Raw genomic sequence first — 25,692 nt, forward strand, 5'->3', positions numbered from 1 at the left:
CTCCTATAATTGTGCTCTGCCCATAAAATCAAATACTTTTAAAATACATTTAAAGTAAGTACAAGTGTTTTTATTTTGAGAGAGAGAAAGAATGAGTCGGAGAGGGGCAGAGAGAGGGAGGCAGGAGAGGGGCAGAGAGAAACCCAAGCAGGCTCTGCACTGTCAGCATGAGCCCAATGCAGGGCCAGAACCCACAAACCATGAGATCAAGACGTGAGCAAAGTCGGATGCTTAACCAACTGAGCCACCCAGGCACCCAATATGAACAAGTTTTTAAAAGTATGGTCTAAACATGGTAACTGGCCTATTACACCTAAAAGAAAAAAGTTCAGGGAAGCCTAAGAAGTAATCTATGGCTTGAAGAAGGAGAAAACAAGAAAATGAATTGATGCTGTGCATATTTGATATATCCCTCCTATGTGTATTTTCTAAATCAGTGGTTCTCAGCTGGGAGAGGATATGCACTCAGAGGGAACATCTGACAACGTGTGGGAACATTTCCGGTTGTCACAAATGGGGGTGAATGATACTGGGATCCAATGTATGCTACGAAACATCCTATGATGCAGAGGACTAATCCCCACAACAAAGAATTGTCTGACCCAAAATGTCTGTGAAGTGCCATGGTTAGGAAACCTGTTCCAAATGAAGCAAAGAAGAAAACAACTAAAACAAAATTGTTACTAGTCTACTAGTAGTCTAGTCTACTTGAGCCTAGTCTACTTGAGACTCCTAAAATTTTCTTAAACAATTTCTTAAACATCTACTCTTCCCACTGACTACAAAATGGGTCTAAGGGACAGTGAAAACAACCCTCCTAAGGAGCTCCACTTACGTGTTAACAAGAAAGGAGTTGGTTACAAGTTCTCACTTGCCATGGGACATGTTTGCCAAAGTTCCATCCCTGCATATTCCTGTAACTGCTGATTAGCCCCCCTTAGTTACAATCTCCTAGACCATTGATAAATCTATCCACAACAATTCAACAACTAAAATGCAGCTTGATTACAAAACTTAAATGACAACGTATGACCATCTGCCAAAATACCCACATACAGATATATGACTAATCGACTATCCAAAACACATATGCTTAATAATCTATTCTCTGAACAAGATCAATCAGGAAAACAAACCCACTTGAATTTTCAGGTGCTCATTCGCATCACTCATCTCTAACCCATGCTAGCCAGGGTTAGACACGTAGTTGGAGGCTGCAAACAATATTTCTCCACTGTAAAACAAACTAGCCCTTTTAAAGTCTGAAACACTCTCCACCCCAAAACTGCCTCAAGAGAAACTTGCTACACTAGTGAACAGCATCTTAAAAGACAAACAAAACAAAAACTCAGCAATTGCTTCATCTTCCATGAAGGTAGAACATAGCAGCTGTTAGAAAGCAATGAAACATAGTCTAGGACAGGAAGTATACATTTTGAATCCAACTGAAACCGCAAGGGAAGCAGAAATTAACTGTCAAAACAATTTAGCCACTCAATATTCAAGCAGGTAAAATGCCATTAACACCATTGTAATAAAAAAGAGAGTTATAAGCCTCAAGAGAGAGCAATTTTTTTCCAACAATTTTACCATGTTTGGTAAATCAGCCATGTTTTGGCTGGTAAATGTGGCTGATTTTCTGGGACCAGAGCTATTTTATTTTAAGTCACATACAGGGAAAACATGAATGGGTATGGGGCAGGGGAAGACTTGTTGACCATGTGAATTAGAATCAGCATGTGCTATAGGATTTCTTGAAGCTTCCAGAGACAGTGAATACCCAGCCCAGAATTACCAGAATCTTCCAGAACCTACTTAGTACACATATTCCTCCCAAACTGCTCCCACTAACTTCCCTGCTCTTCTCCCCAGGCTAGGATAAGGCTCTGCTTGCTCCTTTATCTCCACCTTTTTTATCTCCCTATGTCCCAGGATTTACTGTGACACATTTTATCTTAACATATTGGATTGTTTTAATTAGTACTTAAAAATTTTTAACTTATTTTATTATTTTGAGAGAGAGGCAGAGAGAAAATCCCAAGCAGGCTCCACACTGTCAGCCCAGAGCCCAATGTGGGGCTCGAACTCCCAAAACATGAGATCATGACCTGAGCTGAAATCAGGAGTCGAAGGTCAAGCAACTGAGCCACGCAGGTGCCCCTGAATTTTAATTAGTACTTAAATGACAACCCTTTTTCTGTTGTCTCAGAAAACCACCTTGTGTCTGTTACATTATTTCTACCTCTGGCAACAAAGTTTCTGGCAAAGTGTGCCAGGGGAATGCAGCCTCTTTGCTAATAGAAGGACCATGCAAAAAAAAAAAAAAAAAAAAAAAAAAAAAAAAATCTAACAAAACAGACAATTTGTAGATGTTTCTTGTAAAGTGGTCTCACACCAGGGATCAACTTTAAGTGGATCTCCCTGGCAAACCTACAGCATAGAAAGAAAAAAAAAAAAAAGACAAAAATAGGCAAGGAAGGAAAGGAAGAGGTGGAGGGAGTACAGTGACAGAAGCAGATGTTGTTCAGTATCACCTATGCCACCTTTTATAATAGGATTTGACCTGTTTGGCTGGTATTCCCTCTGGCTATGATTATTCTACTTTCTCGACTTCCCAAACAACTTTGATGATGTCTTCCCTGTCTGGTACTTCAATACTTTCCCTATCTCTGCATTTCCAATTTTGATATGTTAGTTTCCGTATTTCTATCCTTTAAAATACTATTCTTTTAAAGCATGATCTCCATCACCTACTATCTCATCCATGGATTATCTTTACCCTTCTTCCACCCTTATTAGATGGACAATATTCAAAATTCCATTTTCTTTCACTCAACAGAGGTGTCAAAGTCTTTAAGATCTTTCTATTTTGCCATAAATCAAGAGAAAAGACTGAATTTTTCTTCGAGAAATAAATTTCCAATCATATTCTTTGTAGAACCTTATTTTAAGACCAGTTCTTATTTTTATAAAATGCAGAAAAGTACTCTTAATTTATTCACTTAGGAATCTTGTCAATCTGCTATTTAAAAAAAAAAAAAAAAAGACACTGCTTTAAAAAAAAATTTCTCTTCCAACAACAAAAAATTTCCTCACAACATCACCTTCTTTCCCAAACAGAAGATAGGTTTTCTTTACTATCATCTCTGCTCTATTTCTGCAACTCAAGACTAATTCAGTCCCCTTGATTTTGAACTCTCTATCTTCGTCTTACTGATGCTTCTTAACCTCATATCCTCCTATCTCACTCTTCTGAAGCTGCCATCTTACTCCCTGGTTTGCCACCAACAATGCACCATTTCAATGCCAGACACCCCAGCTCATTTACTCCAGCAAATGAATCTAGCGGATACAAAGCTAATTTTCATCTCCATGAGGAAAGATCTATAGCTATGCAGTTTAAAAATTGCCCAGTCATGGTCTTATACCACTGAGAAAGGTAGGCAACAAAATTCTCCCTAAAGTCAAGGGTCACAAAGAATAACTGTCATACCCCCAACCACACTTGTTCAGCAGTATCTAACATCCTCTCCAAGTTGTCTAAAAACCAAAAGGTTTGGTTTCCAGCAAAGAAAAGAAAGTGAACATGATGTTTCCCTGAAGACAGTCTCTAGCCGCCTCACAGCATACTTTAAATGGAATGATTATCCGAAGAAGAAAAAGAGGGAAATTTGGGCTGGTGCGAGTCTTTATTACCCTATCCCCTCTAAGTCCCAGACAACTGTTAGCCCTAAGATTTGCTTTATTTACTTAGAACAGACGTGCAAGACTGAGAAAACACTGGTGCCTGTTCAGTTTTGCTTATTCAACTTTAGCGGTAAAATATAAGTTATTCAGTGTTCCTTCTTATTCTTTTCTCCCTTCTTCAAGGAACTAAACTCATCTCAAGTTGTCTACCACTGATTTCACAACCTAAAGATAAGTCTTCCCTACCATGATAATTTACAAAATATAAAACACATTAACAGAGAAGCCTCTCAAAACCATCTGATCTTCCCATTAAAATGATCACCTCTCTCCCCGTCTGCTTTTACCTTTCTACTCTACCGCCTTATTTCTGGTCCTAACTGCCCATTATTACACTACACAGATTCATCTTCCTAATCCTATCTATGAGCATGTGAATGCTCTTCTCAACAAATCATCTCAGATTCTCCATGATCCATCCATTTTAACTATTAACTACAGATCACAATTCAAGACCCTCTCAAATACAGGCACCTTATTAAATAGGCTCTCCTTGATCACCCTGTCTATATAAAAGAAGATATCCGTATCTTGCTTTTTCCTTCTAGTTCTTGTCACCACCTGACATAGTTATCTGTTCATGTTTACCGATTGCCTAATTCTACCAGAATATACCTTCCTATGTTTACTCTTTCATTCACCGTTGTATCCTCAGTGCCTAGAGGAGTGACTGGCATACAGTAAGCTCTCAATACATATTTGTGGTAAGAATGGATAAACCCAGACACGTCACACAGTATGGCTGATAGAGTCAGAAGACCTACATGTAAGTTACAGAGCCTCCACGTTCCAGCTATACGGTCCTCAACAATTTTGACTTCATTATGCTATCTATACTTTCTTCATTTGTGAAAGGAAGGGATCAAACTTAATCTATAAAAAAGTCTATTAAAAGTTTTTCCAGCTGCATCACCCTATATTCTTGTTTAACTAGTCTGAATACCTTCCCCAGCTCCCATACTCCCTTATCTGAGTATTCTGCTCAGTTTCCTTCCGTTTGGATTCTGTTCTCAGTCCACACCTGTCAGAATACTGCTTATACTTAAGGTCCATTTCCATTTTCTCCTTGAAACCTAACAAACTGTAAACTCTGTAAGAAGAGGGTGGAGTTCTTTTCTCAGCAGTTGGTACAATACCTCCCATATAGGTGATCAACAAAATGACTGATGAATCATGAGTGTATGAATGAGCAAATGAACAAAGGAAGCTTTTCCTGGTTCCCCCCAATTGTTTAAATAATCTCGTGTCTTTGAACTCTTAATGACACTGGCATCTTTTATGATACTTGCCTTATTTTACTCCATGCTATTATTAATAATAAGTGCAAATTCCTTAAAATTAAGTACTGTCCTGATGGTTTCCACATCCGTCTACAACATCTACCATAGATCTTTCTCACAGTTATATTTATTAAGTTTATCTGACATGTTAAACAATACAAGGATAATAGTGGAGAAAAAGGACTGTAATATTACAGATATCGTTCCAACTACCCAAAGTCAGTCATTGGGCACACATGTTGTGCGCACCCTGTCTGTTAAACTCAGGCATTCAACCACAATTCAAAGATCTCATCATTCTCTCCTTTCCACACTCTGCTCAAAGAAACTATTACTACTTTCATAAGTACAACAGCCACCTTCCTGTATCACTACCTACCTTCTCTTGTAATATGTGTTTAGGAAGCCAATCACACAACAATATTTTCACTAAACAGCTAAAGCGATTTTTCTGCTCATTTCAGACTTCTACCCCAACCAAGTCCCTCTTCTACAAGGTATGAAACCATTTTTTTAAACATCTTCCCATTAGCCTGCCTTTCTTAGTTCTGCTCCCAAAGGACAAAAAGGATCCGTTTTAAGGTCTTCCTTCCCCTTTTCTAAGAAGTAGCAACTCTCCAATTATTTTCAGACTCTAACCACCTTGTTTTTCTCTGTCATCAAAATTTTGATCCTCTTTTACCTCTATGTCCAAGCTCCTATTCTGCTTCCATGGAACCTTCCTGGCTGCTGGTGTCTTCCCATTCAATATGCTCTCACTAGCGTGTACTTGGTTGCAATGTATCTATCTTCCCCTTCCTAAAATGTTTATCAGTCGCTCCCTTCACACCACCCCAGACACCCATCACATACTCTCACACACTCTGTACCCATGCGTCAGTCTACCTCCGACATCCAAGTTCCTTACAACACTCTTAATGAACGTACACAACTCTCAGTATGGTATCATCTGACTACACTAATTCTAACTCAGTTTCTTCTGGGGAACCCAACCCCGTCCATAGTACCTCCCTCTTTCCTCACTTCCTCATCCATTCCCCCTCTTTATGCTCCCACCCCCACCCCGCCAACTAACTACAGATGACATTATTCTTCAGTACTTCCAACCCGAGTATAAAGAACAAACTCGGGTTTCTAGAGGTCTCTCTCCCTCTCCGCACTCCCTCCACCACCACCCCAGGTGTGCGGACTTCCACCTCGTCCTCTCCCCAAGCAACGCTCCAGCCAATCCCACACCACACAACGTTACCCCCGCCACCAGGATCAGACTCCACACCCACCTCCACTCGGGGTCGCCGCTGCCCACCCCCCCCCCGCCCCCGCCTCGCCTGCGAGCCCGCGACCCCGAGGGCGCGCGCGCACACACATTCTCACGCTTTCCTAACCTCCTTCCCGGCACCGGGACGAGCTGGCTACGCTGGAACTCAGCCCGGCCCGCGGGGGCTAGGCACTCGTGAGTGTGCCCGCCCCGCCCCCTCCCGCGGATCCCCGAGGATCCCCTCGCAACCCCCGCCTCCCCGCCGGGGAAGGAGAGGACACAGCAACTCCCCCGCCGCGCCGACACACCACCTCTGTGTCTGTTGCTCCCTGCCCGAACCTTCAACCCGCTCCCCCCACGTACGGGGCCGACCTCTGCACTCACCGGAGATACTGCGCGCTCTGCAGGCTCATCCTCCGCCGCCGCGTCTTCCCGCGAAGCCTCTGTGGGTCTCTCAGGCTCCTCGAAGCGGCCCCGCGGCACCGCGGGTGCTGGCGGCCGCCGCCATCTTCCTCTCCTCCGGCTCCTCCTCGCTCCGCGGGCGGGGGGGGGGGGGAGTTGAGTGAGGCGAGGGGGAGGGAGCGGGGAAAGCTGCTCTCGCTGCTGCTCCGGCCCGTGGGGCGCAGGGACACTCCGACCCGGGAGGGGGGAAGGGGAGGGAGAAGGGAAGGGGGCGGGGAAAGAGGAAGAAGCAGAGGAAGGAAGTGGGGGGGGGGGTGTCCTTCTCGCGAGATTTCAGTGGCGCCCGTCCCTCCGGGTGACTTCTCCCTCCCCGTAGCGCTCCTTCTTAGGATCCGCTAGCGGTGAGGTGCCTGTGCGGCTGCTGAGCGGGCGGCTGGAGGCGCTTGGCGGCTTCCGGCCAACCCACTCCTCTCCCGCGCGAGGGTAACCCCGGCCTCACCAGGAACATCGAGCCCAAATCAACCAGGAGTTACACTCAAAGTCTTCCCCCGTCTTTCCACTCCACCCGATTTCTCTTTTCCTTTTTCCACTCCTCCACTCTTTCCTACCGGAAACGCTACCCTTTCCTCCTACAGTTCCGCCCGCCAGTCCCTCAACTCTAGTCTTCCCTCGCGCCCCGGAGTGTGACGCTAAGAACCCCCTCCCCCCGTCTGCGGCCCCTCCCCCCTGCACCCCAGGAGGCTGTTGGAGGGGATGGGGTGGAGCCCAGGGAGGAAGAGAAAGGAAACCAATCGGATTGGATAAGCAGCTGCCATGGCAACTGGAGGCTGTGGTTGTATTGTCATAGTAACCAATGTGTGCGGACTGGGTGACCCTCCCTTGGCGAATGGATTCCCGGGAAAGTGCCCAGGGTTCCCCCTTGGCTTCCCTTCCGTCTAAAGGCCTCCCCCAGGTTGGGAATCCGGGTGATCTACTGGGCGGTGAGGTTCATTTCCTCTTCCCTTTCCCCTTCCCGCAACAATGAAGGGGGCCCCAAGGCATTCACCGTGGGCTTTTCCACCCGCCTGCGGGCTGGAACCACCTCCAGTTTCCTCTCAGTGCCGGGCGTGGAGAGGGCCGGGCCTGCGAGGAAGACGCCGGGCCTGAAGGCTAGCGAGCAGCGGACTGGAACGAGGAGTGCGAGGCGGCGGCGCAAAGCTCCGGGCGGGCTAGGGGTTTCCCCAGGACTGCCTCCGGCTCAGAGAGGCGGGATCCCGCCAGGACGGGGTCCCTAAGGGAGGAGAACGGCACACGACGACCCAGATTCCTCTCCTGCCGGGCAGGGACCTCCTTAGACTTTTCCTGGTGGGTCGACCCCTTACGGAAATCCCCCAAAGCTCACCCGATACACACCCTCGGCAACCGAGCCACCTCCTGCCGCGAGGAAGCCGGAGTAAAAGTGGGAACATCCTAGAAGACTAATAAGTGGTTTTCTAGCGTTTAGAGCCAGGGACGTGGTGAGACGCCCTCCCTCTCGGAGGCATCCCCCCAGTGGGGGTCCCACTTGATTATCGAAGACTTTCCTGTGAGGTCCTCCCTCTGCAGACTTCTCTGATGGGTCCGCTCTGTTTTAGAACTTGTCACTGTATCTTTTGGGTCGGAGAGGGAAACGTTGGGTAAAAATATCGAGAACTTAGATACTGGCGCGGTGAAATAGTACAATGAAGAACCTAGATACTGGCGCGAAGTTCCGAGGAAAGGCATTGAGGAAGAGGATTTTCATTCTTAAAACAAATTTTTCTGAAAGTCTATTATGTGTATTTTATGTCAGGTTTGGGGTTAAAAACCTGAAATAAGGAAATGGGGTCAATAATAACATGGAGTGTGAGAAGCAACTGGAGAAATGGTAATTCTAATGGCTTGAAGGACTTATTTGACATTTTACAAATCATTTCGATTCGTATTGTGGAGTCTTCTACGCAGCTGTTTCAAAGTACTTTAGACAGTGCAACTGTATAACCTCCCCCCACCCCCCACCCAACCAGGACTGTAGCCCTTACAAGCGAGTTTAAATCAGGATTTTAATGGGCTGTTTTAGTTTAGCTCGGTTTGAGTAACTGATTCCTGCTGTCTTCCATGCTAGGTGAGGAGGAACTTTCAAGATCCTTCCCTGAGACCACACCCTATTAAAAGACTAGACCAATATTTTTTTGGAACATCATGTATGCGTTTAGAGAAAATGAAAGTACAGGCCACGCTGAAACAAATCGGAAGAATAGATTATCTTTAACGAAATAGAAACTAACCTATGCCCCTCCTGCCGTCAGCGCCTACTGTGCTGCCGTGTGAGGCGTGGTGATTGCAGCTGTACAATGGCCCCTGTGATGCCTCACTGCACCAACGCGCCACCCACTCACGGAAAAGAGAGCCACCTAGTGAAATACTGTTCTCATCTCTGGTGTAGGTACTTCCTTTCCGTCAACTCTAGAGCCCAAGGATGGAGATTACTACCACATATTATCTAAAATACCCTACATGTCTTTCCTGAAATGCACTGCTAATCATCACAGTTAACACCTTTTAAGTCTGTGGCTCATAATATCCAGTAAACAGTGTTCGAGCATGTCATGACACTTCTGATCAGCAATCTAGGAGATTATTACTATCTTCTCATTTTGGAAATAAGAAAACTGGGATCAGTAAGATGAATCCTTTTGTTGTGTTTTCTACAAACATTTACTGAGCATCTATTACTTTTCAGGCTCTGTCCAGGTTATTGTGGATATCATGATAAAAGAGGCATTGTCCCTATCTTGGAGAAACCCACCTTCTGGTAGAGATACCAGAGAATGGAGAAGTGATAAGAAAGCAAGATGATGTGTGCAGTAATTAAGGTCAGAACAAAGTACCCCAGGTACACAGATGAGGATCAGAAATACAATCTTTGGGGGCGCCTGGGGGGCGCAGTCGGTTAAGTGTCCGACTTCAGCCAGGTCACGATCTCGCGGTCCGTGAGTTCGAGCCCCGCTTCAGGCTCTGGGTTGATGGCTCGGAGCCTGGAGCCTGTTTCGATTCTGTGTCTCCCTCTCTCTCTGCCCCTCCCCCGTTCATGCTCTGTCTCTCTCTGTCCCAAAAATAAATAAACGTTGAAAAAAAAATACAATCTTTGTGTTTTATATCCGCTTTCCTAAGAATTTTGTAAGATTCTTCAATAGCTTTACAATGCCCCTACAAACTAGGTAGAATTGTAGCGTTTATGTCTTATAGGTTGTAAGACACCAATGCCCATCTTGAAAATAACTTTTGAAAATCAATAAAACTCAGAAAAATTATGGCCCAGATATTATACATTGCTTAATGTACATTTTCCAATCTCGTCTCTTTCTACTGCTCTCCATCAAAAGATATGCAGAATATAAGCTTCTGTAATAATAACTTTTATTCATTTTATTCCCCTGCAGATATAGATTACATCTAAACCAAAAGAAATTAAAGAGAAACTCTTAATCCTACCTGATTTAAGTTTTTCGTTTGTACCCAAGTGATTTTTTTGGAAAGATCAAAAGCTAGCAGACCTGAGTGTGCCTTTCAACTCTTCCCTCTCAGTCTCTAACCTTCGGTTTCTTCCTTGACCAAAATGGAAATAGGCTTCCTGTGAACTTTAATGATGATATATGTGACTGAGTATAACTGACATATAACATGGGCACTTGATAAATGTGAATTTTCTTTTTGCTCTCATATTCCTTTATATCAAGCTAAAAGGAATAATTTAGAACTATTGCAGCATAAAGTCATTTTTTTAAATGGTAGCTTCTCTAGTCTTTGTGATACTCATAGGTCTGACCACACACCCAAATCTTTTCTCATTCAGTGCTAAAAGATAGATTTCTTTACCCATGATTCTGATCACAAAGAGAATACAGTATCAGGACATTGTGAGTCAGATTCTAGAGGGTTGAAACTTTTAAATAGCCTTTTGTTGCTAAAAATAGCTTGATATGACTGCATTTTGGCCCAAGTAAACAGTGTCCAGTTTTCAACCACACAGCAAGTACTTCCTGAGAAGCTACTCTTAACATTCCTGCCACATTTACCCAGAGCTTCAGTAACCTGATAATTAATACACAGCAAGCCTCCTCCCTTTTTTATAATAATAGACAATCTCACCTGATCCATGAAACCATAACAAGCACTAATTTATTTTCATCTTTAGCCTACATATTCTGCATGTTTCCAAATCATGTGCATAATTAGGTACTTAATAAATGTGTTTCTATTTTGATGAGTAGAATGATCTATTTTGATGAGTAGAACTACAGCAGTCAAGTACACAATGTATGTAAAGCAGGTCCATGCTGTCTTCAGTACCACACCTCAGACCATGGAACCAAGTGATTCAATCAAGAGTGATTCATTCTCTTCAAATAGTGAGTCAGATACAAAATGACATTTCAACTCAGGTCTCCTGTTGCTCAAGATTTCATAGACCAAAGGTTAGCAGCCTTTCTCAAACAGTTTGCCAAGTATTTATTTATTCATTCACTCCTTCCAGGGAGTCACGGAGCCTGAAAAACAATCAGGAAGACTTGCAGTCCAAGACCCTAGAGAAAAAACTTGTGGTTTTGAAGGCACTGAGGTACCAGAGAATGGTAGTCAGAGTGCATTCTCCTTCTCCATTCTCCTAATATTGACTTAGGGGAAACTTATTAATCTTCAAGAATTTCTCCCAATTCCCAATTAGAAAATACCTCTGGGAAAGAACCACACCTTAAAATCTTAACTGCTAATTTAATGGACACCAACCATCTGGAGAAGACAAGAAGAAATTCTCCTAGGGAAAATTGAAGAGTATTAAAAAAGAAAACTGAAGTTAGCCTCTTTAGTTTCTTATACTCTATATTTTCCAAAAGCTATAGTGTTCATGGATGTCTTTACTACTACAAGCACAGTACTTCAGAAGCCATCCTGGTATCCCTAGTCTGACATCAATGTGTTTCATGTCAAAATCTGTTATGTTACCCGGAAGCTGCCATTTTTTTCCTAAAACATTCAACTAAAAGAAAAAAAAAATCTCTTACTATTTTATGGTCTGTACCTCCTTAATTTCTGTAGGGCGGACTACTATTTTTGAGAACAGAGAATGTGATACAGATATTCTTTGCCATAAATCTGCTCTTCTTCAAAACCATGGGAAACCACATGTGGCCACACATGTGCATGTACACATGCACACCTTCTTTTCCCTGTCTTTATTATTTTACCACCTCTATTTGCAATTCGAGTTAAGATATGATATAGATGGAAAGTAAAGAAACTCAGGATGTCATTTCAAGTCATGCTAAGGATACACGCCCAAGGATTGTTCTGCTTTGCTTAATTACTCTAGGGTCTTTGCCATCTCAGAAAAATTCTACATGTCAGAATCTAGATAGTTTGCCCCATATTAATAAAAATTCCTACTCTTATTGGATTGCTAGATGTAAGAGCACATTCCAGAACAAATTGAATAGTAAATTAATATATTTTTCTATTCTACATATTTGCCATATTAAGCCTTAAAATTTTTTTTTATCTTCTGGCTTAAGTTCTCCATTCGTTTTCCATTACCCTTACAATAAAGTCCTCCATCATTAGGATGACCTACGTGGTCTGGCCCTTGCCTGCCTCTTCTCTGACACTTCCTGGTGTCACCACTCTAGCCACACTGACCTTCTCTCAGGTCTCTCAGTGGGCAGCAGTCTTTTCTACTCAGAGACTTTACACAAGCTGTTCCCTTCTTTCTCTTGGACCACTCTTCTTCCTTCTCATGCTTTAAGCCTAAACCTGAACGTCTTTGGAAAAACCATCCCTACCCACCCAATCACAATGGATTAGCTACATCTCTTACATAGTCCCTCAGCACCTTTCCCTTCCTTCTTCATGGCATTTTTCAGGATCGTAATTCTTTTTGTTCAATGTCTGTTCCCTCCAGTTGACTCTGTAAGTTCTGTGAGGGCAGACACCATGACTGTTTTGCTCACTCCCCTAACAGGATACCTGATACAAAGGTGCTCAATAAATTGTTGTTAAATCAATTAATCTTGGGGGAAAAAATAGAAATTTAGACCATAACTTTCATATAAATGCTTAAAATTCCTGACCACCTAACTACAGAACATAGAAGCAATCCCTAAGCAATAAAAAAAAGAACTTCCCTTGGGCCTTCAACCCACCTAGGGCACTGAAATCTGCTATATTTAACAAAATGAAAGTTTTAATTAAATTAAATTTACTTAGGCAATGAATAAAGAACACATTTACAATTATCTTGCAGCTCATCAATTATCTTGATGTAACTCATCAATTATCTTGCAGCAAAGTCCCATACTTCAGTGTAGAGAAAGAAGTCTTCAATATCCAAATCATTTTTATTTAACTTTTATGCTCTCAGATTTGGGAATAGGGAAAGCAGTCAACCCTTTTATTGTGTGACAAAATAAAAACACTCCTAGGGGAGGCTGGCAAGACAAAAAAGAGGATATCAGCTAATTGGTAAATAGGATAGAAAAATTAGATTTAAAAATTCAGAAAGAAAAGTGATTCAGAGAATAGAATGGAAAACTCAGTGATCTTTGTATCTCTCACCAGACAAAGAGAGACAGAGCATGAGCAGGGAAGGGGCAGAGAGGGAGGGAGGCACTGAATCTGAAGCAAGCTCCAGACTGGGAGCTATCAGCACAGAGCCCGTTGTGGGCCTTCAACTCACTGACCACGAAATCATGACCTGAGCTGAGGTCAGACGCTCAACTGACTGAGCCACCCAGGTGCCCCATTATTGTTTTGTTTTGTTTTTTTGTGTGTTGGGATAAGGCTAAATAAATTGAATAAGTTTCTAAGGAAGGGGCCACATGCAGTTTCACTGTAAGTGATATATTGAAATTTTTTCTGGTGGCAGACTGTCCAATTTCAGTTAGATATTGTCTGTACCATACCTAGCGGTACAAGGCGCTTCGTAGGCACTCAACAGGCAGTGCTGCTGTTATTACGCATATGGGGTGAATCAGAGCTTCACTCACTCAACTTCACACTCTAATTAATGTAGGTTAAAGTTATTTTTAAAAAACAAACACGAAATGTAGATTTGCTTTTGTAGAGAGAGAGGTACTAGCAAAATCATATGACCAGCTGTATTGTATGACCAAGTATAAATTGCCAAGAGGGAAAACAGCTTTCATCTCCTTACAGAGGATGTCTCAGTTCATTAGCAGTTTTTTGTTGGAATGAGATGAGATCCAAGGTCCCTCAAAGCTGAAGAGGGTAAGGAGGCTCCTAGGGAGCAAAACCAGCTGCTTTTGCTTTCCCTGCCCTCTTGGAAACTAACATCCCTGCAATGGCTCTCAGGCTCACTCTCTCAACTAATGGCTGTAAGCTTTCTGTTATACTGCTCCCACCAAGTGATCCAGTCCTTTGTCCAAAAGGACATGCATGGTTTTAGCTCTTTAACAATGTCCCTGTGGTGGAACCAAGCCTATAGTACATGCCAAATGTTGGAATGCCAATATTTCCAAAATGTAGGCAGCAGTGGCCTAGATGATACAGGAGGTTATTAGCTGTAGAAAGAAGTTGAAATTAATTTTCTATAAGTATTCATGGGACAGCCTGATTTTAGCATTAAAGCACAGTAGGAGTCTTAGGTTGAGTTATAAGTTTAGGGTCTATGAGGAACATTCAACCGATGATCAATTCTTAATCTTTCACTGTTATTTCAAGATAAATCTGAACTAGGGGCCCTTGAGTGGTTCAGTTGGTTGAGCGTACGACTCTTGATTTTGGCTTAGGTCATAATCTCATGGTTTATGAGTTCGAGTCCCATGTCAGACCCTGTGCTGACAGCATGGGGCCTGCTTCTGATTCTCTCTCTACCCCTCCCCCACTCACATTTGGTCTCTCTCAAATAAACTTAAAAAAATATTAAAAAAAAGACAAATCTGAACTAAATTTACTTCTGAGAACCTTAATCTGGATATATCCTGATACTAAGGAGAAAACTTGTGGAGTTGTGGATCCTCTAGAATTTTAGTATTTAGTTATTTATTCATTCATTTAATCTTCAAAAATATATAGAGAATTTTCTGTGTTGGGTCATGCGCTCATCACTGGGGTAGAGATGGTGAACAGTACAGTCTTGCTCTCAGATTTTAAAGTTTAGAGCACAACTAAGTAAAGGGGTAGTTATATTACAGAGTAATAATCTGTGGTAGAGGTCTTTGGAATCATTCCACCTTGAGATCAGGTGCAGGCATGAAATCAGATAACCCACTTACATGTCCCAGTCCACTACAAAGTCCTTGAGAATGAGATTTTGCAGAGTTAACTTTTCCAAATTCTATTACTTAGCAGGAAAAGGAATATATACAGTTCAACTGTCCAGAAAAGTGATGGAAAACTATAGCCAAAAGTATTTTAGACTACAATATACCTGAGAGGTACAAAAACACATATATGAAGTATGACTACAAAACAGAATTGCATAGAAAATAGTCAGAAATACAATAAAATATTAATAGCAGTTATTTCTGTGAGGCAAACTATTTATGGGTGGCTTTTATTTCTCACATGTGCCAGTATCTCCCATCAACCAAAGAGTAATAAAGTAGATTAGATGGTTGTTGTTGCTATTATTGTCAGGAGTTTCATTTTTTGTCATTGTTTTTTAAAGAATGCCTGAGCTATCCACAACATTACAGGAGCTTAAAAGGAACATTAGAAATTGAAAAAAAAGACAGATGAAAGATAAATGTAGTAGGTTCTCACATCCTGGTGATTGAAACAAAGATCTTATTATAAGCAATTCCTAAGGCATTTCCTAAGGCTTACCCCAATGCACTATCAGGTACTGATACTTTCATACAAACAAAAACTGATGGGGGTGGTCATGTTTGAAATGCATCATGACTGACCTTCTTTGGTAATTTTGAGTCCAGTGGGAACCATAACAGCCTGAGAAAGATGGAATTCCCTAGATGGGATTTACAAAAGAAACATTTTAAGTAAAAAATATCCAAAATTAAACCTTGGCTTAACCTTTCTGCCTTGTTACCTTTATATTACTCTTCTCTTCCATCAACTTTAGGTCACACCTCTGACCCCTCTAGTTATGTATAACCTGCATTTCCACATTTCTCTGGAATGTGACCAGTCAGGAACCTCAGCACTGTGCTTTTTTTTTTTTTTTTTCTTTTCTATTTATGGGTGAGAAAGCAAAAGAGGCTAAAGATCATCAAGTCTGGAGGAAGAGGAAGAATTGATGGATGAGCAAAGAAGTACACCCCCTGGTGGTAGTAATAGTTCTTAGATACCTACCTATTAGAATCTACTTTCCATGAGAGACATTAAGAAGAGATTAGATCCCCAATCTGATTAAAAACAAGAAAGGTGACCTCTAAAATATACTTCGAGGGGCACCTGGGTGGCACATTTGGTAAACGTCCAACTCTTGATTTCAGCTCAGGTCATGATCTCATGGTTCGTGAAATTGAGCCCTATCTTGAGCTCCATGCTGACAGGGCAGAGTCTGCTTGAGATTCATTCATTCTCTCTCTCTCTCTCTCTCTCTCTCTCTCTCTCTCAAAATAAATAAACTTAAAATATATATAGACTTCCAAACTCAATAATCTCTGTCTTCTGCATGAGACATCTCTGGTCTTGCTGCCTATAATCTGTGACAGTTAGAGATGATTCCATATAATGATACAGATGAAGGAGGCTGGTATACACCAAAAGAAATTGTGTATTGCCATTTTAAATTGATATTCTCTAAAACAAAAGGTATCATCTGAATTTAGCCTATCACTACAAAGTGGAAATGTCACCCTACAACAAACAAACAGGGACACCTGGATGGCTCAGTCAGTTAAGCATACTACCTTGGCCCAGGTCATGATCTCACGGTTAGTGGGTTTGAGCCCCATGTCGGGCTCAGTGCTGACAGCTCAGAGCCTGGAGGCTGCTTCGGATTCTGTGTCTCCCTTTCTCTCTGCCCCTACCCTGCTGGCTCACTGGCTCGCTTGCTCTCTCTCCCTCTCTCCCTCTCTCCCTCTCTCCCTCCCTCTTTCAAAAATAAATATTAATCAAATTTAATACTTTTTTGTAATTTTAAAACAAAAAATACAAAACATTACAATCCAGGCAGTTGCTAAACTGCTATCTACTCCACAGAAAGTCCTTTTTTACCTCTCAGGTAACTGAAATCATAAAGAACCAAATCTAAAAATCTCTTGTTTTTATTTTTTTCAAACTTTATGTTCCACTGGGCAATATGAATCCTATTTTCTTTACTGCAACTATTTTTACCTTGAATCTAGTGACATTTCAATTTAAAAAAAAATTTACCACCTAATCCCATCTTTAATTCATTTTATCGCTATGGCTCTAGTGATACCTAATAAATAACTGTAAAAATTCCTTAAATTAAAATAGAATGACAAGACTTAGCCACTTATTGGATGTGAGGGAAGGAGAGGAAGAAATCAAGGAGACTCCCAGGTTTCTGCTTGGGAAACTAAATGAAAATAGAAAACATAAGAAATCGGTTGGAGAGAGGTATGGCTATGAAGATAAAAATTTGTTTTAGACATATTGAACTGCAGTTGTCTGGGGTTGAGAAAGTCTTGTGGATCTGGAGCATCTGAGAGAAATCTGAGCCAAAGTTGTAGATTTTGAGTCATTAGCATGAAGATGGTAAGAAAAGATACTTGAGGGATTTCAGAAAGCTTGCCTATGAAATGAGAGAGCTAGGAGAGGCTTTGTCTTATAAAGAGGGGAGAGACTTCAGCAAGAAAGGATCCAGAACAGAAAATAATAGATAAGAGATGCTAACTAGACAGGAGCATGGCTTCTGAGGAAACAGAAGATAGATTCAGCACACAAGGGCAGAAAGGGGAAATCTCTTTTCTAGTAAAATAATAACGAGATTGTAATTGTGGGGTTTTCCTCTCCATACTCTCACTCCTATTTCTTTTATCTCATGTCCTTATGGATTTTAAAACTTAAGGTTACAAGATCTCATAGACTAAAGAATCCAGGACAAAGACTGATGATATAAGGCTAAAGCTTTCAGCACTGGAATATATAAACAATTCCTCTAATTGCCTGGAGAAAATCAGAGATGAGAACAAAACACAAGGAGACATTGTATTCTGCCTCCCACCTGAAACCAGAAGCCCTGAGGAGATTTATAGATATTCTAAATAGGTTTATGGCATTTGAGAATAGAACAAAAACCTCAATCCCCATTACTACACAAAACCGAAGAAGGTAGCAAGACCACAGAGTTCCTCGCATCCACACTGGCACAGGAAAATAGTTAAAACAGTATTGTGAGCTCATGCTTTGAATTTCTACATCTTCAAGAACTGCAATCATAAAAACATTTTTTTTTTAAATTAAAAGACATCTCTGGGTTCATTAGCAAGATTATTATCTCTGGACATCAGGATTGAGTGAGCAACACAACTGGGTTAATGAGGATAGAGCTGTGGCCCTGATATTCCGGGTCTGAAAGCAGGTAGATGTAGGCTAGGAGTCTGAATCCTCAGAGTAATGGAGAGCAATGGCACCCCATACAGAATATGGCCCCTTTAGTCACACTCACTGTGAAACTGGGATTTGGGAAAAGCTATGACTTGTACCCTGAGCTGGAGTTTAAAAAACAAAATGAACAAATGAACGAACCAAACATTACTTGTGTCTGGTAGTGGAAGGAAGGAGAGAAATTTCAAGATTTGTGCCAGAATGCTTTCCAGTCCTCTTTGCCAATATCCCTGATGAGGAACAGGAGCCCTGAGACACGTACTTCTGGACTGGGGGCTGGGACAGGGTCTTAGGATCTACATGGGGGTTACATGGTGTAGGTAGAAAGATAAAGCTACCACATAAGATGAGCTGCAAATTACAATTTGCACACAAGGCAAATTAACACTAAAAACATAGCCAACCCCTTAACTTAATTTTTGTTTTAATTCATCTGTTAGTTTCTAGTAAAGATACATTAAAAATTCCCAATACACTTGTTGATCTACTTATTTTTTTCCTGCAATTTTGTTACTTTTTAAAAATTTCATAGTTATAGGGTTAACTGGATAGAACTTCTTGGTGATTTTTTTCATTTTTTAATATAATGTAATTTTTATCAGTATGTAATGTCTCTATTAATAACCTACTTGCTTTAAACTATTTTGTCTGATACTGATATTCTATTCCAACTTTCTTTTGGTTAGCATTTGCTTATTATAACTTTTCCTTTTCTTTATATTCAAACTTGCTGTTATTTTATTATTGGCAGATCTTTTATAAACAGCATACACCCAGGTTTTTGTTTTTTAATCTTGACTGTCTCCTTATTAATTGGGAAGTTCAATTAATGTAAGTATGATCTAGTTGAAATTCTCTGGGTCATTGCTGGCATGTACTTTTGATTTTCTGTTTATAGTGCTTTCTCCTGTTTTGTTTGTTTTTGGGTTTTTTTTTGTTTGTTTGTTTGTTTTGGTTGGTTGGTTGGTTGGTTTGCCTTTCCTGCCTTTCTTAGATTGAAACCTCTTTTTATTCCTTTTCTTTTACTTCCACTGATTTGGAAACTACAGATTATATTTTGTCTGTGCTACAAGCAGCTACTTTTAAATTTATAAATGAATACGTAACCATTAATTTTCCTATTTATAATTTTTAATTTTTTAAGTTATTTATTTATTTTGAGAGAGAGACAGAGACAGAGAGACCACAGGTGGAGGAGGGGCAGAGAGACGGAGAGACAGAATCCCAAGCAGGCTCCACACTTTCAGAGCAGAGCCTGATGTGGGGTTCGAACTTACAAACTGTGAGATCATGACCTGAGCTGAGATCAAGAGTCAGATGGATGCTTAATCAACTGAGTTACCCAGGCACCCCAATTTCTAATTTTTTAAATACAACTGTCCTACTGTTCCAGTAAGACTGTGTTTTAGCTATCAAACATATTGGGCAGTTTTTGGTATCTAAAATTTTAGTTCCATATTTATTACAACATAACATAAAACAGGTACTATACAATCAATGTGTAATTAATCAGTCTAATTTCTCAGTTTTTGCATTTAACATATTTTTAACACCACACTTTCATTGTTAATTCACTTTCCTTTTTGCTGAAATACATGCTTTATTAATTCATTCCATAAAAATTTGTGGTTGATAAACCCAACTTTAAAAGAAAAATTCTCTATTTCATCATTCTTAAATTATAGCTTAGCTAGGTATAGAAATCTGTGTTGCCAGTTATTTCCCCCTTAATGCTTTGGAGATATTAAACATTGGCCTCTGGTATTTGTTGTTATTGATGAGAATTCTGGCATCTAATTGTCATCCTTTTATGAGTAATCTATGTTTTCTTGATGGTGGTTTTTGAAATTTTCTCTTTGTTGTCAGTGTTAGGCATCTTCACTACAGCACATCTATGTATGAATTTATTTTCATTGTTCTGTACCTAATATACGCTTTCATTTCAAGAACTTCAGAAAATTCTCGGTATCAGCTCTCCAAATATTACTTCCACCATGTCTTTTATTCTCAGACACTGCTAATTAGTTGCATCCTTCATGTGTTCTAGGTATTGCTGTGTAACAAATCATCCCAAAACATAGTAGCATGAAACATGAACCATTTTATTATACTTACAGATTCTGTATGATAGGATTTCAGGGATAGCTTGACTCAGCTTCATGATGTTCAGAGTGTCAGATGAAAAGACTTGAACAGCTGGTAGTCACTTGAATGACTGGGTTCTTTTTCACTCCTGTGTCTAGGCTAGAGTGACAAAGGCTGGCCTCTACTGGAACTGGAGATTAGAGTACTTACACATGACTTCTCTATGTGGCTCTGGTTTTCTCACATCATAGTAGCCATCTTTCATCAGTATGAAAAATGAAAATATGTATATGTTTGTAAACACATAGAATATCATGGAAGGATATTTCAGAAATTAGTAATAAGAGAGGTGCCTGAGTGACTCAGTCGGTTGTGTGTCTAACTTCAGCTGATCCTGCAGTCTGTGAGTTCAAGCCCCACGTTGGGTCCTGTGCTGACAGCACAGAGCCTGGAGCCTGCTTCAGGTTCTGTGTCTCCATCTCTTTCTCTTCCTCCCCCACTCACACTTCGTCTCTGTTTAAGATAAAAATAAACGTTAAGAAATATTTTTAATTAAAAAAATAAATTAGTGGGGCTCCTGGGTGGCTTAGTTGGTTGAGCGTCCGACTTCGGCTCAGGTCATGATCTCACGGTCTGTGATTTCAAGTCCCGCGTCAGGCTCTGTGCTGACCGCTCAGAGCCTGGAGCCTGCTTTGGATTCTGTGTCTCCTTCTCTCTCTCTCTCTGCCCCTCCCCTGCTCATGCTCTGTCTCTCTCTGTCTCAAAAATAAATAAAAACATTACAAAAATTTTTTATAAAAAAAATAAAAGAGGGGCGCCTGGGTGGCTCAGTCGGTTAAGCGGCCGACTTCGGCTCAGGTCACGATCTCGCGGTCCATGAGTTCGAGCCCCGCGTCGGGCTCTGTGCTGATGGCTCAGAGCCTGGAGCCTGTTTCAGATTCTGTGTCTCCCTCTCTCTGACCCTCCCCCGTTCGTGCTCTGTCTCTCTCTGTCTCAAAAATAAATAAACGTTAAAAAAAAAAAAAAATTTAAAAAAAAATAAAAGAAAGAAATTAGTAATAATTGCCTTGGGGAAGAAAATGGAATCACAGAGGGAAAGAAAAAGGACAGAAATACACTTTAATGATATATTCTTTTGTGCCCTTTGCATGTTATGTGAGTGCATTATCTAATAAAAAATAAAAATTAAAAACAAAAAAATCCCCAGCCGTGCAGATAGCCATTTATTTATTCTTTAAACGTAAATAGACACTGCCCTACACTTGATGTTACATATGAAACACTGCACCAGCAATTCGAGGACTACTGAAAAGAAATATACCACACAGTCAAGCATGGCTCCTTCAAATAGAACATCGTACTACAGATTGAGTCCCCTTCATGTAAAGACACGAAGTGACTCTCAAGTGGTACAATCTACAGATCATTAAAGATCCATCTTACCCAAAACATTTCCTCTTGTTAACCTGGTTCTGAAAACCCCAATCTTGAACTTTCTTTGTTAGGGTAAAGGCATGTTTTCAGCAAGCCCCTATTATGCTGCAAATACATAACCTGGCTAACCTGGTAGCAAGATGGGATTATTCATAGGTTCTCCCTAGTAGAAAGTTAACTGAGAAATGAGGTTGGTTTTGGTGGGAAGGAGTTAAAAGCCTCTGATGCATGCAACCCTGCAAAGGATTGCACCCTCGAGATTTGCCAAATGAGAATTCCTGCATAATTAAGAGGATAATGAAGCTACTGAGCATTTAGGAGAAATGGAGAGAAGTATGCATCTTACAAACCTCACCTAGTTTTTATGAAGCAGTGTCTGAGTGTATAGTAGAGTGAAGCCCTACACTGAAATTACAGGAAAGTCAAAAGTCACAATAATTGACTATAGGTTGACAATAGACTAATGTCCCTCAGTAGTTTTTTTTAAGTCATTAGAGTAACATAACCTGTTATAGGGGCTCCTGGGTGGTTCAGTCAGTTGAGCATCTGGCTCTTGGTTTTTGCTCGGGTCACAATCTCACAGTTTGTGGGTTTGAGCCGTGTTTCAGGCTCTGTGCTGACAGCATGGAGCCTGCTTGGGATTCTCTCTCTCCCTCTCTCTCTGCCCACCCCTGCTCATTCCCTTTCTCAAAATAAATAAAACTTTTTAAAAAATTCTTAATTAAAAAATAAATAAATAAAAAAGAGTAATATAACCTATTATAAAATGGTTTCATACACATCATCTATCCTAATATTAATCAATGTATGTTCTGGATAATACTAGCTTCTTTGGATGTTAATAGATATTGCTAACATAATGTATTTCATGATCAAATACATTTGAGCAACAGTAGTTTAAGAAGGATTTTTTTTTCTTGGCGAGACTTCTTAGAGCTTATAACATGCAAGTGTATATTTCCCCAAACGAAAAATAAAAATGCAATGTGCACAAAATTATCTTCCCTCAGAACCCTTTTTTAAATCATAGCGCTTCTTATGGACTAATGTTATATAGGACACTTGGGAATAACTGATCCTTTCTACTCTTCTCCTGAGCAGAAATTTCTACTGATGGTCACCTTTATCTTGTCTTATCTTACCCTCCCCTGAATCATTCCATATCCTCCATTATGATGTTCATACTTGGAAAATGTTGATGACATCAAAAGTAATGATGAACTTCATGCAAGGTCTTCCTTACCGCTTGTTACCATATGCCTAGGCATGAGTACCAGCAGGAGGCTCTGCATTTTCTGAAGTAACTACAATCTGCAGCAAGACTCAGAGAGATCAGTGGCAGATAGGAGCAGACCTGAATGTAGTATCTCCTTGTCAGTGAGGCCTGTCCTTCAGGTGTCATGATGCTCTCTGTAATCTGGTCTTGCCTTCTCTTAGGCCTCAAAAACTGGGTCTAGGGCTTGGCCTTAGCCCTCCTTGAAGCAATAATAGTGACTTTTCTACCCTTACAACTAAATTCCAAATCCTTTAAAGCTAAAATTAAGTTTCCTTTGAGTTAGAAAGTCCAGGCCATAGAATGCCACCCATCTCTGGCCAATGTATTCTCCAAAGGCAGGAGATAGCCATAGATGGTTGCAGCACTGATTATGTTCCTCAAGAGAGTCTAGTAAAATGTAGATGTATTAGTAAAACCGAACTAGGGCTTACTCCAGCCTTAATGTCCATCTGAATACTTCATCTCTTTCAAAAGAATCACAAATCCATCTTTAGAGAGCTTTGCAAGATAATTTATCTTCACTGAAGTCTTGAAGATGTAGCAAAGCAATGAATCACACCAAAAACCTAGAATTTAGTTAACATCCTCCTTATTTATTTCCCCAAAGCCCCACACCACAGAGCAGCTGCTGTTTAAATACCCCTTCTTTGCTTTTCAGTCACTCCCTCATCCCTCACTACCCTACTTTCTCTGTCCCTTTCCACTTACAGCTTCTCCACGGTGGGTAATCTCTTATCTTTTTAAAAATTAATGTAAATCACTTTAGCTTCTCCAGTTCTATCTCTTATCACCCTTTCTTCCCATTACCTTCCCCAACTTACCTCATCAACTCAACAAGGAAGCTGGGGGAGAACAGAAATGGAGAAAATATAGTCTGTTGTTATATGTTACACTTTTCCTTTGTTTTATACATATGTAATATGTAACATATATGTATATCGTGTATATAATATGTTATGTAATATGTACAGCAAATCTTCAATATAACAATCCTTGCCTGTTAGTCTGTCCTGTAAAATTGCTAGATTAATGAGCCAATCAGGTATTTGTTTCTGAAATCCAATAACTAGTTTAACTAGTTCTCTCTTTTTTTTTTTTATGTTTATTTATTTTTGAGAGAGAGAGACAGAGAGACAGAGCATGAGCAGGGGAGGGGCAGAGAGAGAGGGAGACACAGAATCTGAAGCAGGCTCCAGGCTCTAAGCTGTCAGCACAGAGCCCGACATGGAGCTCAAACTCATGAAGCACGAGATCATGACCTGAGCTGAGGTTGGACATTTAACCAACTGAGCCACCCAGCCCCCCCCCCCCCCCCCCCCGCAATAACTAGTTCTCTTAAAAGTTCATACCCTTTAGTCAGTTCTACACATAGCCAATGGTGTTCTAAGTTCTCCAAAGGTTGTATAACTGGGCTGTGTGAGATGAAAACAAATGGGCAAAATATCCAGGTACTGGTCATTCACATGAATAAAGCTGCCTATCTATCACCTTCTGATCAGACAGTCTGAGCTCACATGGGAAGACCCTTTTATGTCTACTTGTGCTAAGCGAGATAAGGAAACCATTGAGTAGGAACTAGGTCAGCTGCCTCCCACTGCTTATCACAAGTCATCAAAACAAATTTCTTAGCTTAGAAGTTTCATGTCTTTTAAATGGATTCCCTGTTCTCGTTTCTTCTCTACAAACCAGGACTTTGCTAAGCACCCCGCCTTCAGACAAATTTATACATCATTGGGTGTATAGGCTTGTCTGATATTTCTCAACTTATTATTTTTTGGCCTGCATGCCTAATCATTTACTGGACAAATGCTTCATACATAAACTGCAAAAACACACATTCAGGCTGAATTTAAGGTTTTAGAATCAGAAGTAAGAACTTCAGAGAAACTAGATTTGAAAAAGAATAGAAAATGTCAGCGTATACTCCCCAGTCTCCCTGCTGCTTGATGTTGGTCAGAGTGAAATCAGGATTCAGTGGTGAAGACCACATCCTGTTACCATGGAAATTATTGTACTGTCACAAATTTAGTACTATGACTTCATGGTGAAGAGGAACAGATGGTCTGGAAAAGAATGGAGGCCTAGGGTTAACAAAATTGTTTGGTGAATAAGCCATCGTACATCCTTTCTGGAAGTGGGTAAGAACATAAATAATAAGCAAAAACGACTTTATCGGAGCCTTACAAAAGCCACTGAGGAAGGAGTTTAGCCAGGGTAAAACTACAAAGCTCTTTTCCAATGAGAGAAAAACAAGCATTTTACTGTAGGGTGAAGCACAGGGGGGAATACAATACAGCTTACAATAAGTCCATGTTCCACAGCTGCCCCTTCACTCCTTACCAGCCTCTCACTTAGCCACCACTGAAGTAATATCTAGAGCCCTTAGGGCCAACAATCAGGCCCGCACTTGCCACGCTTTCACACTGTCCCATTTTTAGGTATTTCTGACTCTAAGGTTTGATTCCTGCATCCTGGGTCACATGCTTCCAAACAGCCTAAGGAACACAGGCCAGTAGGGGTGGGCAGTAGGGTTACAGCCTGGCATGGGGGTGGAGGTAGCTAGCTCATCTTGTCTGAGTGGTCGCAGTCCAGACTGAGTTCTTGTCCAGCCAAGCTGGCACTCTGGAAACCAGTCCCACAGATTGGGCAATAAAACC

The 25,692-nt window shown here is 40.9% G+C and overlaps 1 protein-coding gene across 8 annotated transcripts in view; it reads right to left on the minus strand.

The window, feature by feature from the left end:
• SMG7 (SMG7 nonsense mediated mRNA decay factor) overlaps positions 1-6,986 on the minus strand; it is a 91,287-nt gene extending 84,301 nt beyond the window's left edge. For 2 of the 8 annotated variants that reach the window (XM_047839828.1, XM_047839826.1), the window contains exon 1: positions 6,670-6,986. Coding sequence is in view for 1 of the 8 variants with exons in the window: in XM_047839823.1 (XP_047695779.1) it covers positions 6,670-6,698 (29 nt within the window). In the remaining 7 variants the exon portion in view is untranslated. The remainder of the gene's footprint in view (positions 1-6,669) is intronic. The other 6 variants (XM_047839827.1, XM_047839829.1, XM_047839825.1 and 3 more) reach the window with 4 other exon arrangements.
• Positions 6,987-25,692: the final 18,706 nt, after the last annotated feature.

The sequence above is a fragment of the Prionailurus viverrinus genome, chromosome F1 (genome assembly GCF_022837055.1).
Source record: "Prionailurus viverrinus isolate Anna chromosome F1, UM_Priviv_1.0, whole genome shotgun sequence".
Lineage (NCBI taxonomy): Eukaryota > Metazoa > Chordata > Mammalia > Carnivora > Felidae > Prionailurus > Prionailurus viverrinus.